At 36.5% G+C, this 14,503-nt stretch overlaps 2 protein-coding genes across 2 annotated transcripts in view; both read left to right on the forward strand.

The window, feature by feature from the left end:
• Positions 1-4,264, forward strand: part of tmco1 (transmembrane and coiled-coil domains 1) — a 7,063-nt gene extending 2,799 nt beyond the window's left edge. Inside the window, exon 7 of the mRNA XM_058785214.1 lies at positions 3,584-4,264. Within this exon, the coding sequence (XP_058641197.1) occupies positions 3,584-3,682 (99 nt within the window). The 3' untranslated portion in view covers positions 3,683-4,264. The remainder of the gene's footprint in view (positions 1-3,583) is intronic.
• A 639-nt stretch (positions 4,265-4,903) lies between these two features.
• aldh9a1a.1 (aldehyde dehydrogenase 9 family, member A1a, tandem duplicate 1) lies at positions 4,904-14,458 on the forward strand. The gene is made up of 12 exons (XM_058785213.1): positions 4,904-5,049; positions 5,414-5,570; positions 7,490-7,635; positions 9,453-9,582; positions 9,682-9,816; positions 9,919-10,115; positions 10,783-10,923; positions 11,260-11,448; positions 11,867-11,954; positions 12,067-12,208; positions 13,639-13,751; positions 13,901-14,458. The coding sequence occupies exons 2-12, from the start codon at positions 5,420-5,422 to the stop codon at positions 13,993-13,995; spliced, it is 1,527 nt and encodes a 508-aa protein (XP_058641196.1). The 5' UTR covers positions 4,904-5,049; positions 5,414-5,419; the 3' UTR covers positions 13,996-14,458.
• The last annotated feature ends 45 nt before the right edge of the window (positions 14,459-14,503 follow it).

Consider the following 14,503-nt stretch of genomic DNA (forward strand, 5'->3'; position numbering starts at 1 on the left):
CTCATACTTTTCATTTTCATACTTTTCAGTTGGCCAAGATTTCTAAAAATCCTTTCTTTGTATTGGTCTTAAGTAATATTCTAATATTTTGAGATACTGATTTTTGACTTTCATGAGCTGTAAGCTCTAATCATCAAAATTAAAAGAAATAAACATTTGAAATATATCAGTCTGTGTGTAACGAATGAATATAATATACAAGTTTCACTTTTTGAATGGAATTAGTGAAATAAATCAACTTTTTGATGATATTCTAATTATATGACCAGCACACGTGTGTATATATATATATATATACACACACACACAGTACCCTCCAAATGTATTGGAACAGTGAGGCCAATTCCTTTATTTTTGATGTAGACTGAAAACATTTGGGTTTGACATCAAAAGATGAATATGAGATGAGAGATTAACATTTCAGCTTTTATTTACAGGTATTTTCATCTGGATCTGATACACAACTTTCTAATCACCTTTTGTTTGAACCCACCCATTTTTCATGTTACCAAATGTATTAGAACATGTGACTGACAGGTGTGTTTTGTTGCCCTGGTGAGTCCTATTAATTGATTATTCAAACAATAAATAGCACTGAATGTCTGCGCTCAGTTTCAGATCCATGCAGACTGCATTTATAGTTAGACGTGTAACCAACATGAAAACCAGAGAGGTGTCTATGGGTGAAAAACGAGCAATTGTGAAGCTGAGAGAAGATGAAAAATCAATCAAACCATTGCACAAACACTGGCAATAGCAAGTACAACCATTTGGAATCTCCTGAGGTAGAAAGAAACCACTAGTGTACTAAGTAACACACCTCGAACGGGTAGATCAAGGAAAACATCAGCAGTTGACGACAGAAACATTGTGACACCTGTAAAGAAAGACCCTAAAACAACTGTTAGTGACATCAGCAACAACCTCCAGTGAGCAGGAGTGAAGGTATCACAATCTACTGTTCGCAGAAGACTTCATGAACAAAAGTACAGAGGCTACACCAGAAGATGCGAACCACTCATTAGCGAGAAGAATAGGAGACGAGCCTCAAAAATTCTGGGACAAGGTTTTATGGACTGATTTTATGGACCAAAGGCTAAAGTTTGGAGAAAGAAAGGATCTGCTCATGATCCCAAATATACAAGCTCATCTGAAACGCAGTGTACACGGGTGTACATTATAGTACACATTACACAGGTAATGTAATGGCTTGGGCTTTCATCGCTGCTTCTGGGACAGGCTCAATAATCTTCATTAATGATGTAACGCATGACGGCAGCAGCAAAATTAACTCAGAAGTCTTCAGAAATATTTTGTCTGACAATTTACAGAAAGATGCAACCAAACTGATTGGGAGATCCTTCATCATGCAGCAAGATAATGACCGAAAACATAGTGCCAAAACAACAAAGGAGTTCATCAGGGCAAGAAGTGGAAGGTTTAGTATGCATTTTACCTGCTAAAGAAGAGACTGAAGGGAGTAACCCCCCAAAACTGAAAGAGGCTGCGGTGAAAGACTGGAAAAGCATCACAAAAGAATGCAAAAGTTTGGTGTCAATGGGTCACAGACTTGATGCAGTTATTGAAAGCAAAGGATTTGCAACTAAATATTAAGTCTTATTCACTTTAATCTAGTTTAAGTCAATCTGTTCCGATACTTTTGCTCACATGAAAAATGTGTGGGTTCAAACAAAAGGTGATATCTTCTAAGTTGTGTGTCAGATCCAGATATGAATACCTGGAAATAAAAGCTGAAATGTTAATCTCTCGTCTCATTCATCTTTTGATGTCAAACCCAAATGTTTTCAGTCTACAGCAAAAATAAAGTAATTGGCCTCACTGTTCCAATACTTTTAGAGGGCACTGTATGTATGTGTGTGTGTGTATGTATGTATATATATATATATATATATATATATTACACACACACACACACACACACACGTGTGTAAGGGGTGTAACGGTTCACAAAATTCACAGTTCAGTTCGATACGATACAGTGGTGTACCGGATCGGTGCATTTTCGATACAGCAAAAAGAAAGAAATGCCAGAGAATTTTTTATTTATTTATTAAAACTAATTTTTTACTTTGAACAATGATGGAGCTATGCTTAACCCATCTTCTGGGGTGTCTTCTTTTTTTGTTAACAACTTTTTATTACATTTTCTTCTGGAAACAGTAGTAAAAAACAAAAAGCAACTGTGCAAATTTTGAACCCACCCTAACCCATCCCACCCCCTGGTAGACTTAAAAAAATAATAAAATAATTTTACAAAGATTTTAGAAAAGATGACACAACATTAAAAGCTGAATGCCATAAATTTACAGTTTTCACATTAGATCCATGTATACGAGAAGTTGAGAGCTCCATCGAGATGATGTCCAAAAAATACACCGTCCAGGTTCATCTGTCCATTGTGTGAGAAGGATTCCAACGGTATCTGGGGTGTCTCTTTAGCAGCATATAAAACAAAAACCGCTCAGGTTTGAAGTATTCCAGCTGATGTTGCCTATTGTCATGTGGCGGATTAATCTTTTCCAATAAGTTTAAATTGATTTTTTTTTACGTTTTTATAAAGCCTTTTTTTTTTCTAAAATTTTTTTGAGTACATTTTTTTACATTTAATCAGTCAATAAGACATTTGGGCTGTTACCAAGCAAATGAAGTCAGTATTGATAAAATTCATCTCTGCAATGCAGAGGGAACATAGAAGCTACATCTGAATGGCATTTAGATGCTTTTAAACACTGTTTAATGCAGCTCAGAGGGATATGTAATGCTTTAACCTGCAGTTACAAATGCATAAATAATGTTTTGATATTTTAAACATAAAATATTGGCAACTGATGTTTGAAATTAATTAAAAAATTCAAAGATACTTTTAAATGTGAAATTAAAACCGCTAGCAGGTGGCAGCAAGTCACTGTTAATAAGCGAGTCATTGCGATTGAACCGAATCATTTAACGGGTGATTCATTCAGGAACGAAACACTGTTATGTTGCTCAGAGACGCAAAACAGTGCTGTGGCTGGATTTATTTTTGTTGGCGAAATTGAGCAAAAACAGGCAATATGCTGTCTAAAACTAAAGTCTATTAATTAACTTCTTACTTATTGAACTGTTGTAAAAATCATTTGTAGTCATGTTGATTTTTGGAGAGAAAAAACATCACTCTTCTGTGATTATTAACTATATGAAATTATGTAAAAATATACATTTTCTGCCCCCATATCTTGAATTTTGTGATCATTCTAAATGCATTTTAATAGACTGAATCATGCAGTGAAAGAACGCGCACTAATCTAATAGGAAAATATGTTGTAATAGGATTAGTCCAATGAATCGTTCGGTTTGTAATGCGTACCGAACCAAAAGCCTTGTACCGAACGGTTCAATACGAATACGTGTATCGTTACACCCCTAATATATATTATTTCTTCTGTGTTTTTGTGAGTGAATGGTGCATGATCCAAGTGAAATAATGCAATGGCAGTTTTGAGGGAAGAGTTTAGGCTTTGACACTGTTCATTTATGTAATGCATGTCCTAACCTTTTCCACTGAATACTTGTGTTGTTTCAGAATATCCAGAAGATGTTGGGTCTCGCCCCCTCCCGTGCTGCCACCAAACAGGCTGGAGGGTTTTTAGGACCTCCTCCACAAGCTGCCAAATTTTCATGAACATTTGTAGACAGTGGGATACCTACTTAAAAAGATCAGACACTCAGCTGTACATTGTGTGAACAGCACTCAGTGTGAGAGATTGATAGTCAGGTTGTGCAGCTACCATTACCTGTGATGACCACAGAAGTCATGTGCATTGTCTTTTTTGTTTATTGTTGTTTTTTAATTGGGTAAATTTATAACTTGCATGTAGTCACATTTCTAACAGAAAATTTTCCTTGAGCAAAGATGGTTATGAATATAAATTCAGCCTTAAGCATTTCTGTAAACCTTAATGTTGCTCAGAAGGCTACAATGATTCTTTGTAACTATTATAATTTTATGATTACCTACAAGCAATATTAATTAATATAACTTCATATTTAGAATTTGAGTGATTAGTTTGATCGGTGGATTCTTAGAACATATTCATCTCTTTTTTTTGGATTGTCTGTGTAAAAGTTTTATTTAAGTTTAAGAATTTTGTGAGTTTAGACCTTAAACCCTTGAGCATTTATTCCTCTAGTTTTTATTATGATTATTTCACTATTTAATGTTCAAATTGCATTTGCACATGATTAAATAAATGACTAAAAATGAGTTATGAGTTAAAAAGTAATATGGTATGCATAATAAGGCGTAGACCAGAGTCATTGTTTTGTAATTCAGAGTAAAGTTTTAGACTTCTGCAATTGTGCGGCAATTGTCCCCCACAGGATAAACTTTTTGTAATAGTCTCGGATGGTTACTCTGGAATTAATAATGTTTGTTTAGCTAAGTATACAAAGAGCATACATTTTACATATGCTATAGAATTGATATTCAACTTTTCATTGCCAAATTTAGTAGTGCAAAAGACATAAAATTGGCTGATGAGTGCATAACTAGTGAGAGAGGGAGAGACAGAAGAACAGCAGAGTTGATACAGGAACAAAAAAGTAATTCATGAAGTTGAGACATGTCCTCCCTAGTTATGTCCCAGTTAAATTCTTTTTCAAGCTGGAAAGAGCTGACATTGTTGCAATACACTCTAGTGTATTGTTTGTATTGTCTGGTATACAAAGTGTTTCTTTTAGAGTTCATGGTTATGTAATAGAGGCTAAGGACAAGAATCATGCACATAAACGGAAGATGCGTTTCTGATGTTTTGCGCTATTCTTGCCTTCTGGCCAAAATGTGTTGAAACTATAAAATGTTGTGTAAAGGCGGTGCTTAAGGTAATATTCATAAATAATCCCACCCACCCTTTATGTAATCCAATCACGGGGTCAGCTTGAGCAACCACATGCTTTAAAGTCGAATAAACTGTGAAGTCCTCCTTCCGTTCCACGTCCATAGAAGGCGAACCATCTACTTCTGTGCAGTAAGCAGCTTGTGTTGAAAAGGTAAAGAACATGCATTTGAGCGACTGTTTATTGCATGCATTTTTGTAAACATTCTGTTATAGATGTACAATTAATGCATAAACTTGATCAGTCAGTGCTGCATTCTTATTTGTGAAGGTTCGCAGCGAAGCATGTTTTTGTTTCAGTGACCTGTAAAGGGGCGTTTCCCCGTTGTGGCAGTAATGTGGATTAGCCAAAGTGTACTACGGACTTGTTCTTATACGAAGTCAGTGCATGCATAAAACTTTAACGTTGCACGCTCTGCTGCATAAGCATTGCACGTTATTGACACTACTGACGCAAACAAAAATATATCGCTAACAAGTATTGACATTCACCAACAATTTACATCGCTCCCGTCCAGACCAGAATGGCTCAGCAACCGCTTCTGTCGCTGCCCGAGTTTCAGAACGTTTCCACGGGTACTTTGGTGGTGAAGGAGCCACTGAATTTCTGGGGAGGAGCGAGAGTGAAGCCGAAGCACACAAAGAACTCTGAACCAGTATTTGAACCTGCAACTGGTATGATCATTTTTTTTATTTATTTTTTTACTGTAGTAAATTGTTTTTAGCTTCCGTGCATTTATTTATTTTTTGTCTAGTTTTGATTCCACTGTCGAGCGGTTCGCCCTTCTCCTGTGCATTTCCGTTTTGACATAAGTCAGACAGCTGACCAAGTAATAAAAATAATAACAACGTTCATTTTATATTACTCCTAAACATGGCAAAATACGAATAAAGCTTACCAAAACCTATAAAAATGAACATAATATACAAACAAGTGGTATATCATAATAATGAAGCCCTTGTCAGCAGTATAGATATAAAGGAACATTAAAAAAAAAAAACTTGGTGTAAAGCAGGAGCAGTTGGTAAACATATGGCATGCATCCAGGCCAATAGGTGTCGGTACAGAATGCAAAATGAGGGTGGAGCTAAACACCCCAACTACACCCTGGCCTAAGGCCATTACCCTATCACTCAAGTGATACTCACTGCAGAGTCAAATGACCTACATCTCCACCTCTCTGGACCAAGTATATAGGTGCGTTCGACTTGAAGCGGCGCTGCGCAGAATGATCAGTGTATGACATCAAAGTACCGCGAGAGCGATTGGATAGCATAAGGAGCAATCTGCTCTCGTTTCGCTCTCGCGGTACTTTGATGTCATACACTGATCATTCTGCGCAGCGCCGCTTCAAGTCGAACGCACTGTGCAGCAAAGTAATGGGAGTTACCAGATCGAGGCGTTTTTTGACCATGTTACTTGATTGGCTGACGTCATAGTGACGGTAGGTTTAGGGGTGGGGATAGGTCAGGGGGATCATTTTGATTGCATGATTTAGAAACACCCAGCAGCTTGAAAATGCCTAGCAATTCAGAAACACCCACTTTTGCTTTGCAGAGACCTCAATCTCCTCTGGACGGCTAATGTGGTGGGATAGAGTTGTGGGTAGGGTTTGGGTGTGACTGGAAATTGTAGCTCCACCCGTTAGGCACGAATGAGGACATGGATGTCATTTGACTCTGCAGTGAGCACTACTTGTGTGCAAACTCCTCTTAATTCGCCTAAGTATATATATATATATATATATATATATATATATATATATATATATATATATATATATATATATATATATATATATATATATATATATATATATATATATATATATATATATATATATATATATATATATAATTTATTTATATTATACTTTTTGTGAGGAAAAACTACATACTTTTTAGTGTGTAGCGGGAGAGTGGACACCATAAACTGCCTGTCAATCATCTTGTGACAGTTAATATCTTTATATACACACTCTGCATTTCATACAGTACTCAACTATTCGTCCTACTGAACTGAAGGAAAAAGGAGCACACTGATCTGCCAGTCAAGGGCCATTTAATCACCATTTATGTTGCTGTTGTGCTGCTGCATCTTTATGAAAGTTCACAGTGTTGTTGCAGATAAAATGAGTAAATATTTTTCATCAGGCTTTATTAATCACTCCAGCCCCTTTACCCAAACCACACATATCCATAATGTTTGTAGTTCTTTTTATTGGGGCTTAACTGGGTCCTCCTCCAAAGTGTAGTGGTTTGTGGGAAATATTAGCTGTTAGAATGTGCATATCTGCACTTTGAAAATCAAAGTGTATCTTTGGGAGGGTTTCTCTCAAGTCACCTTTAATTATAATCCAAGTGCCCTAGTTTTACAGGCTATGCATGGAGTTATTGATTTACAATAATTGCCCTGAAGTCTGTTGCCTCACACCTCATAGGAACAGTACTTTGAAACCAGTATGTTAAGTCGAAATCGTAAAATCCTGAACTCTTTTCATTTCATGTAGGAATTTAAAAAATGTGATTACAAACGGCCGTTCCTTCCAGTAACATGTTCAATGCATGTACTTCACCCTGTGTTCTGTTCTCAGGTCGTGTGCTGTGTGATATGATTCCTTGTGGAGAGGAGGAGGTAGATGAGGCCATTAAAAGTGCTCATTCTGCATACCTAAAATGGAGCAAACTATCAGGAATGGAGAGGGCCAGGATCATGCTGGAGGCTGCCAGAATTATTAGGGTAAATGCATTTAATGTACAGCGTTTCTTCTAAAGATGATCCAATGAACATGGCAGCAGAGGTGTCAAGTAACGAAGTACAAATACTTGGTTACCTTACTTGAGTAGAAATTTTGGGTATCTATACTTTACTGGAGTAATTATTTTTCAGCCTACTTTTTATTTCTACTCCTTACATTTTCATGCAATTATCTGTACTTTCTACTCCTTACATTTTAAAAATAGCCTCATTACTCCTGTTTAATTTCAACTTGTTTTCTTTCCGGCTTGTCGTCATTTTAAAAAAAAAAAAAAAAAAACCTATCCGGATAGTGAATTTGATTGTGGTTGGATGAGAAGTATAAACATACCATTCCAACACCCTATTGGTTTGTACGCAATCCATCGCACCTGCACATGACACAAATCACGTCACACTCCAGCAAGGACATAGCCAGTGTTGGGGTCGTTACTCAAAAAAGATTATTTCTGAAGTTATTATTTCTCCACTACTGGCTCATTTATCAAACGGGTGCTTTCTCTTCTCCTCCGCAAATTAAGCTACAGTAGGTAGTTCGGTAGAGAGACGTTTGAATAAATTAGCGTTTGCGATTGACAATGTTGTGATAAGTAGGCTATACTAACTTTGTAACTCGTTACCCCCAACACTGGACATAGCAGACGTATGTAGCCAAGTACGAAGATGTCCGTGGCAGAGACTCAAGAGAACTCGAGCGAAATGTAACTGATGTAGATTACCCTGTTGTTGTACATACAGGATTGAGTCCAAAGTGTTTGTTACATCTTCTAGTTAAATGTGACATTGTTGCCATTAGCTATAGAATTGAGCATAGTACAAACCAGGAAGGTATCAGGATTGAGTTATTTATTATTATTTTTTTTTGATTAATCATTAATTTTGACAGCACTAATGTTTATTGTATATAGACAGCCATACAAGGGTAATTGTTACTAAGCCTGCCCTGGGTACAGCAATTTTCTTGTCCGTTGCCCTCACAGATTCCTGCAGCTAAGCTTGGGTGTACATTTACATTCCAATAAACGTTATTGATGACATGCCTCTGAAGTTTGACTTTTTGCACCATTACAATACTTATAGGCAAATAATCATCATACCTTCCGCTCCATGAAACACGTTAATGCTCAGTAGTACACATATATGGTTCTTTTAATGTATTTGCATTGTACTAAAATGCGTTCATTTTTAATGGGCATATATGCGGCTGAAACAGGTAGCCTAGTGCATCCCAAATTTTTCAACATTAACATATAACATTATAGTCATTATGGCCTTTAGAAAAATGTTTTTTTTTGAGGTGGGGTAGTGCACAATAGGCCCCTGTGGCACGGCCTGAGCTTTTGTCCTTAATGGAATTTTTTTTCCTTTTATACTTTAAGTAGCTTTGAAACCAGTACTTTTACACTTTTACTTGAGTAAAAAGCTTGAGTTGATACTTCAACTTCTACAGAAGTCTTTTTAAACCCTAGTATCTATACTTCTACCTGAGTAATGAATGTGAATACTTTTGACACCAGTGCATGGCAGTCAGTAGAGCGCAACAGTCCAGAAGGAAAAATCCTGTTCATTTATTACATGGGGGAATTGAATTTTAATGATAACTTGTACACCTTTAAAACAGACCTACTGTACACTCCAAGCTTGTTGATCGATGGTATATGCTGAACTTATATTTTAAATAATGTGCAACAGCAAAATTGGTGTAAAACTACATTACCTATGATTCTGCAGAGAAATTATGTTGTTGATTATTAGTTGAATGATTCTACCAATTAGCAAACTTCTATTCTTGCGTGCAGGAGCGCAGAGATGTTATTGCGATAGCAGAAGTGGCCAACAATGGCAAATCCATCACAGAGGCTCAGGTGGATATTGACGTTGCTTGGCAGTGTATTGAATACTATGCTGGTATTGCCCCCACATTGTCAGGTAGGCTTGAATACTGGTTAATCAACTTGACAAGGTGGCTGGTCTCAAAAATTGGAAATATTTATACATCATATCTAAGAATGGTCTTTATATACTCAGGCCAGCATATACAGCTTCCAGGAGGATCTTTTGCCTATACCAGAAGAGAGCCACTGGGAGTGTGTGTTGGCATTGGCGCTTGGAACTACCCATTCCAGATAGCTTCCTGGAAGTCCGCCCCAGCTATGGCTTGTGGTATGAGAAGATTTCTTTGTTTCTGTAATTTGTGGCAGGATTTTGGTGCGACGTTCCTCCATGTCCGTTTCTGTTGCTTATGGAAACTACTTCTCCTCTTAGGCAATGCCATGGTGTTTAAACCGTCTCCCATGACCCCAGTGACAGCAGTCATGTTGGCAGAAATCTACAAAGAGGCAGGTGTCCCAGATGGACTCTTTAACGTGGTACAAGGAGGAGCCGAGACTGGAGGATTGCTGTGTCACCATCCCATGGTGGCCAAAGTGTCCTTCACTGGCAGTGTTCCCACTGGGAAGAAGGTATGGCATGAAAACAAAATAAACTGAAGAAAATTAGTAGTATTAGAGCAAGTTACTGTTAGCTGTAAATATAAACCTGTTGAACCCACACCCTCACTCAGTATGCAGCAGTAATGCAGTAGTTTTCAAACTATTTGGCCCAAAGGCCTGATTTTTGTCTGAAACAATTTTCAAATCCATATAGATTAAGTATTTCTATTGTAATCCTGTTTTTTGACATTGTCTTTCTTTTCTTAATGTGTTTTTTAACATTTAGCTTAGATTATAGTTAGATTATTTTAATAAAAATCTATTAATTTAAATGCTTTCCATACCAGCAAGTGGCTGTAGCCTGTATTTATCATTAAAAATGGGAACCCGTAAACTAGGGCTGCATCCAAAAATCACATATTTTCTGATTTCACTTCTTTTGAATAAGCAATTACTGTAAAACTATTATTAAAAAGCATGTTCTATAAAGTATTAATGTGTTTAGTATGACTATAATCTGGACCTATCAGATGGTCCTGTGACCTACCATTGTCAGTGCCTAGTGTTTTATGAATACTGTGAATACTACAGACATAATATTTTTATATACTGTTTTTCACCTACTATATAGAAGGAATGTATGCTAATGTTTTTAAAATGTAATTTTGATGTGGTGTGATGTACCCTTCCTATAAAGGTTATGGAAATGGCAGCCAAAGGTATAAAGCAGGTGACCCTGGAGCTTGGAGGAAAGTCACCACTGATCATCTTTAAGGACTGTGAACTGGAGAATGCGATCAAAGGGGCCCTCATGGCCAACTTCCTCACCCAGGGAGAGGTGTGTTAAAAAAAAATAATAATTTCTGTTTCAGCCATACAGTTTTTACAGACAGAAAGCTCAATTTGCTTAGTTGCTTATTTGCATTTTCAAAGTGTCTGTTTTTTGGTGTCAATGAAAGTGAGTGCATATTGGGCTCAAACTCACAATCCTCAGCTATCAGTAGGCCACCAGGCCCACGTTTACAGCTTCATTAGTGTGCTGCTGCACTAGTGTAGTACTTTAACGCATGTAAATTTGAACACATTTCTAGAAGACCGCCTCTGTATAAATAAACCAAACCTGCAAAGGGCAACAGTACTGTAACTGCTAAATTTTATTTATTTTTTCCCCCAGGTGTGCTGCAATGGAACACGAGTGTTTGTGCAGAAAGAGATTATGCCACAGTTCTTGGAGGGAGTAGTGAAGAGGACCAAGGCCATCGCTGTTGGGGATCCCTTGTGTGAAGGGACACGCATGGGTGCCCTCATCAGTAAACCCCACATGGAAAAAGTGCTGGGCTTCATCAAGCAAGCAAAAGAACAGGTACTACTGTACAGTGATTTAAAATCAACATAAAATTCATTTATTTTGTAAACGCATGTTGTAGATCTTATCGTGAACAATTGGTCCGTGTCCATGATTTTTCTCTGGTCATACATGCCAGACTTCCTATCATTTCATCCGCTTAACCCCCCCTCCTCCACTATTGGCTGCAATCTTGCATTTGTTTTTTTTGTACAACACCCACATCTCAAAAACCAATCCACAACCGATGCATTGAACCAAGTCCATTTTTTTTTTTTTTTTTTTTTTTCTCTTTTTTTCCTCTTTTTTTCTCTTTTATTCGTTAGACTTGAATATACCTCGTGGGAGGGATCCATATCCATTTTATCACAACTTAAACTACATGAACAATATTTGAACAAACAGTGGAATAAGCAGTTCATCATTGTTGTTTAAGGGTGCAAAGGTTTTATGTGGAGGAGAACGGTTTGTTCCCAGTGATCCCAAACTGAAAGATGGATACTTTGTGACCCCATGTGTGCTGGGTGAGAAAGCTAAATATTTACCTTCATATTACAATGTTACTTAACGAATGCTTAATGAGCTTGATTCAGAGCCACCTTTTTCTGTACTTTTACTTCACTACAATACACCCAGATAACTGCAGGGATGATATGACCTGTGTGAAGGAGGAGATCTTTGGCCCTGTGATGTCTGTTCTGCCTTTTGACACAGAGGAGGAAGTTCTTCAAAGAGCCAACAACACAACCTTTGGATTGGCATCTGGAGTCTTCACCAGGTGACTCCATCATACAGCAATATAATATAGGGCTGTCACTAACGATTATTTTGGTAACTGAGTAATCTGTTGATTATTCTGATGAGTAATCTGACTTCTTTTTTTGAGGTAATAAAAATAGACCCAAGTAAACGATAGCCTTTAAAATGACTTAAAATACATATATAATAGCAGTGAGACAATAAGTTCAAATAAAGTATCAAAAGCTAGTAATCATATGGTTTTATTGAACAAAACTGAAAATACCTAATGTATTATTAACACTAGAACTAATGTACATTATGCATTATATCTAATGACTGCAGAGGGCGCCAACGGCCTGACGATTGTTTTTACACTTTACAGCGCAACCTAATCCTTTTTTGATATGGACTAAACAATATTTCAAATGTCCACTTAATCTTTAACATTTGGTAATTTCTTTATGACAGAAATGCTACAGCCACTGTAATTTCTTGAATCTGTGGACCTGCTGTCAAGAATGAATTTACGTTCTCATTCAGCCTGTCTGCTGTTTTAGTTTCATTCAGATGTTTTATGTAGTATAGTTTCACATAACTAAAGTCAGACCATTCTGTTTTTGCTTCAAATTTTGAAATTCTACTATCTAATTTAAATCAAACTGCTCCTGCTGCATGTATGCAGCATCTTTGTCTGGATCGTGATTAAAATGAAGCAGTTGCCTCTCATTTTAAATGGAAAGAGCACAGACAAAGCCTTAGTTTGTTTATATGAAGAGATTTCTTTTATTTGTATTTATTCAATTTGGGATTTGTTTTAAAATATCAGTTTTGTTATTTGACATTTCAGTTTCACAAGAAATGTGCAGTGCTTTGTCTGAGAAATGATAAAATGACACCTTTTTAATTTATAACTTCTTTAAAAAAAAATAATAATAAAATCGTATGAAATCGAGTTTCATGAATCATTGCATAGTGAGCTGAGTGAATCTTTACATCCTTATAATATAGTATAATATACTTTCTGCTGATGGCTGTTGTTTTTATACTAAGCCAATGTTAAACCAGGAAGCTTGTTTGCAGTTAATTTATAATTAATTTAGTATGCTTATTAAATTGTTTTCTAGGAATTGCTATAATTAAATTTTCTTGTAGCCAAATAAGTTATCTACAAAAAAAATTTAAATATTGAAATTATTCATTTCTGTGACTCGTAAATTTTTTTCATTTTTTTTATGAATTTATTTATGAAGCATGTTGGGTTGTATTTTTATTTTATTTATTCTTATGTATTTACTTTTTGTATTGTCTGTGTGATGTTTTGTGTGTGCTGTATGATGCTGCTGCCCTACTTGAATTGCCCCTTGCAGGATTAATAAAGTTGTTAACTATTAACTATTACTGAATTAACCCAGTAAACTGGCTACCCTAATATTAGATTTAACATTCTCCTGTGCTGTGTTTTTATAGGGATATAGCTCGTGCCCACAGAGTTGCTCAAAACCTTCAGGCAGGAACGTGCTACATCAACAACTACAATGTTGGCCCTGTGGAAGTTCCTTTTGGAGGCTACAAGATGTCAGGTACTCCAAACTTAGTGTTTTATGGGTGATTTATTGATGGTGTCCTATACAGGAAAAACAAAACTATCTATTCTGCCAAGTGTTTAGTATACAAGTATGTATTTCATAAAACTAGAGAGATCAATCATACTATTATCCTTTTCTTTTAGGGTTTGGAAGGGAGAATGGACAAGTAACCATTGAGTACTACTCTCAGCTCAAGACGGTTGTGGTGGAAATGGGAGATGTGGAAGACCACTTTTAGACTATTGAGGGGTTAACCACCAACATTCCTGACAGCAATGTGATTTTTCAGCTCTATAGCTGTACCCATGAAGTTTGCAGTGTAACATGTTAAAAATACGTTTTATAACTAACAGTCCTTTACTTGAGCTGTAGACGAGCTACACTGTCGTTGCTTTGACGGTCCATATGTCTGTCTCAGACTTCCAAATTGGGTTGGTATATTACTAACATGCAAGAACACTAGAATAGACTTAACAGTTGACTATCAGCTTTTTCAGCTAATAGTTCAAAATGCTCATTAAAAGCAAGTGCCTTCTATTACAGGTATATTTCACACATTTATTATAGTCGCCTGGTGTTCGACTTGTTTGGTTTTCCTCACTATACTCTGCACCATGAAGAATTTGTATTAGACTGGTGGTTGACAAGTTTGTATTATTTCAAATAAAAGTACCTTGAGACAAAAAATATCTGTACTGTTATTTCACTTTTATGTGACTTATGACTTTGGTGTCAGATGTTCCAAT

Source organism: Onychostoma macrolepis, chromosome 08, assembly GCF_012432095.1.
Source record: "Onychostoma macrolepis isolate SWU-2019 chromosome 08, ASM1243209v1, whole genome shotgun sequence".
Classification (NCBI taxonomy): domain Eukaryota; kingdom Metazoa; phylum Chordata; class Actinopteri; order Cypriniformes; family Cyprinidae; genus Onychostoma; species Onychostoma macrolepis.

Bases quoted from the DNA above. Each gene is read 5' to 3' on its own strand.
- aldh9a1a.1 (XM_058785213.1), top strand. From the start codon at position 5,420: ATGGCTCAGCAACCGCTTCTGTCGCTGCCCGAGTTTCAGAACGTTTCC. The intron at 5,571-7,489 runs GTATGATCATTT...TTCTGTTCTCAG, and splicing joins AGTATTTGAACCTGCAACTG to GTCGTGTGCTGTGTGATATG. The intron at 7,636-9,452 runs GTAAATGCATTT...TCTTGCGTGCAG, and splicing joins AGGCTGCCAGAATTATTAGG to GAGCGCAGAGATGTTATTGC.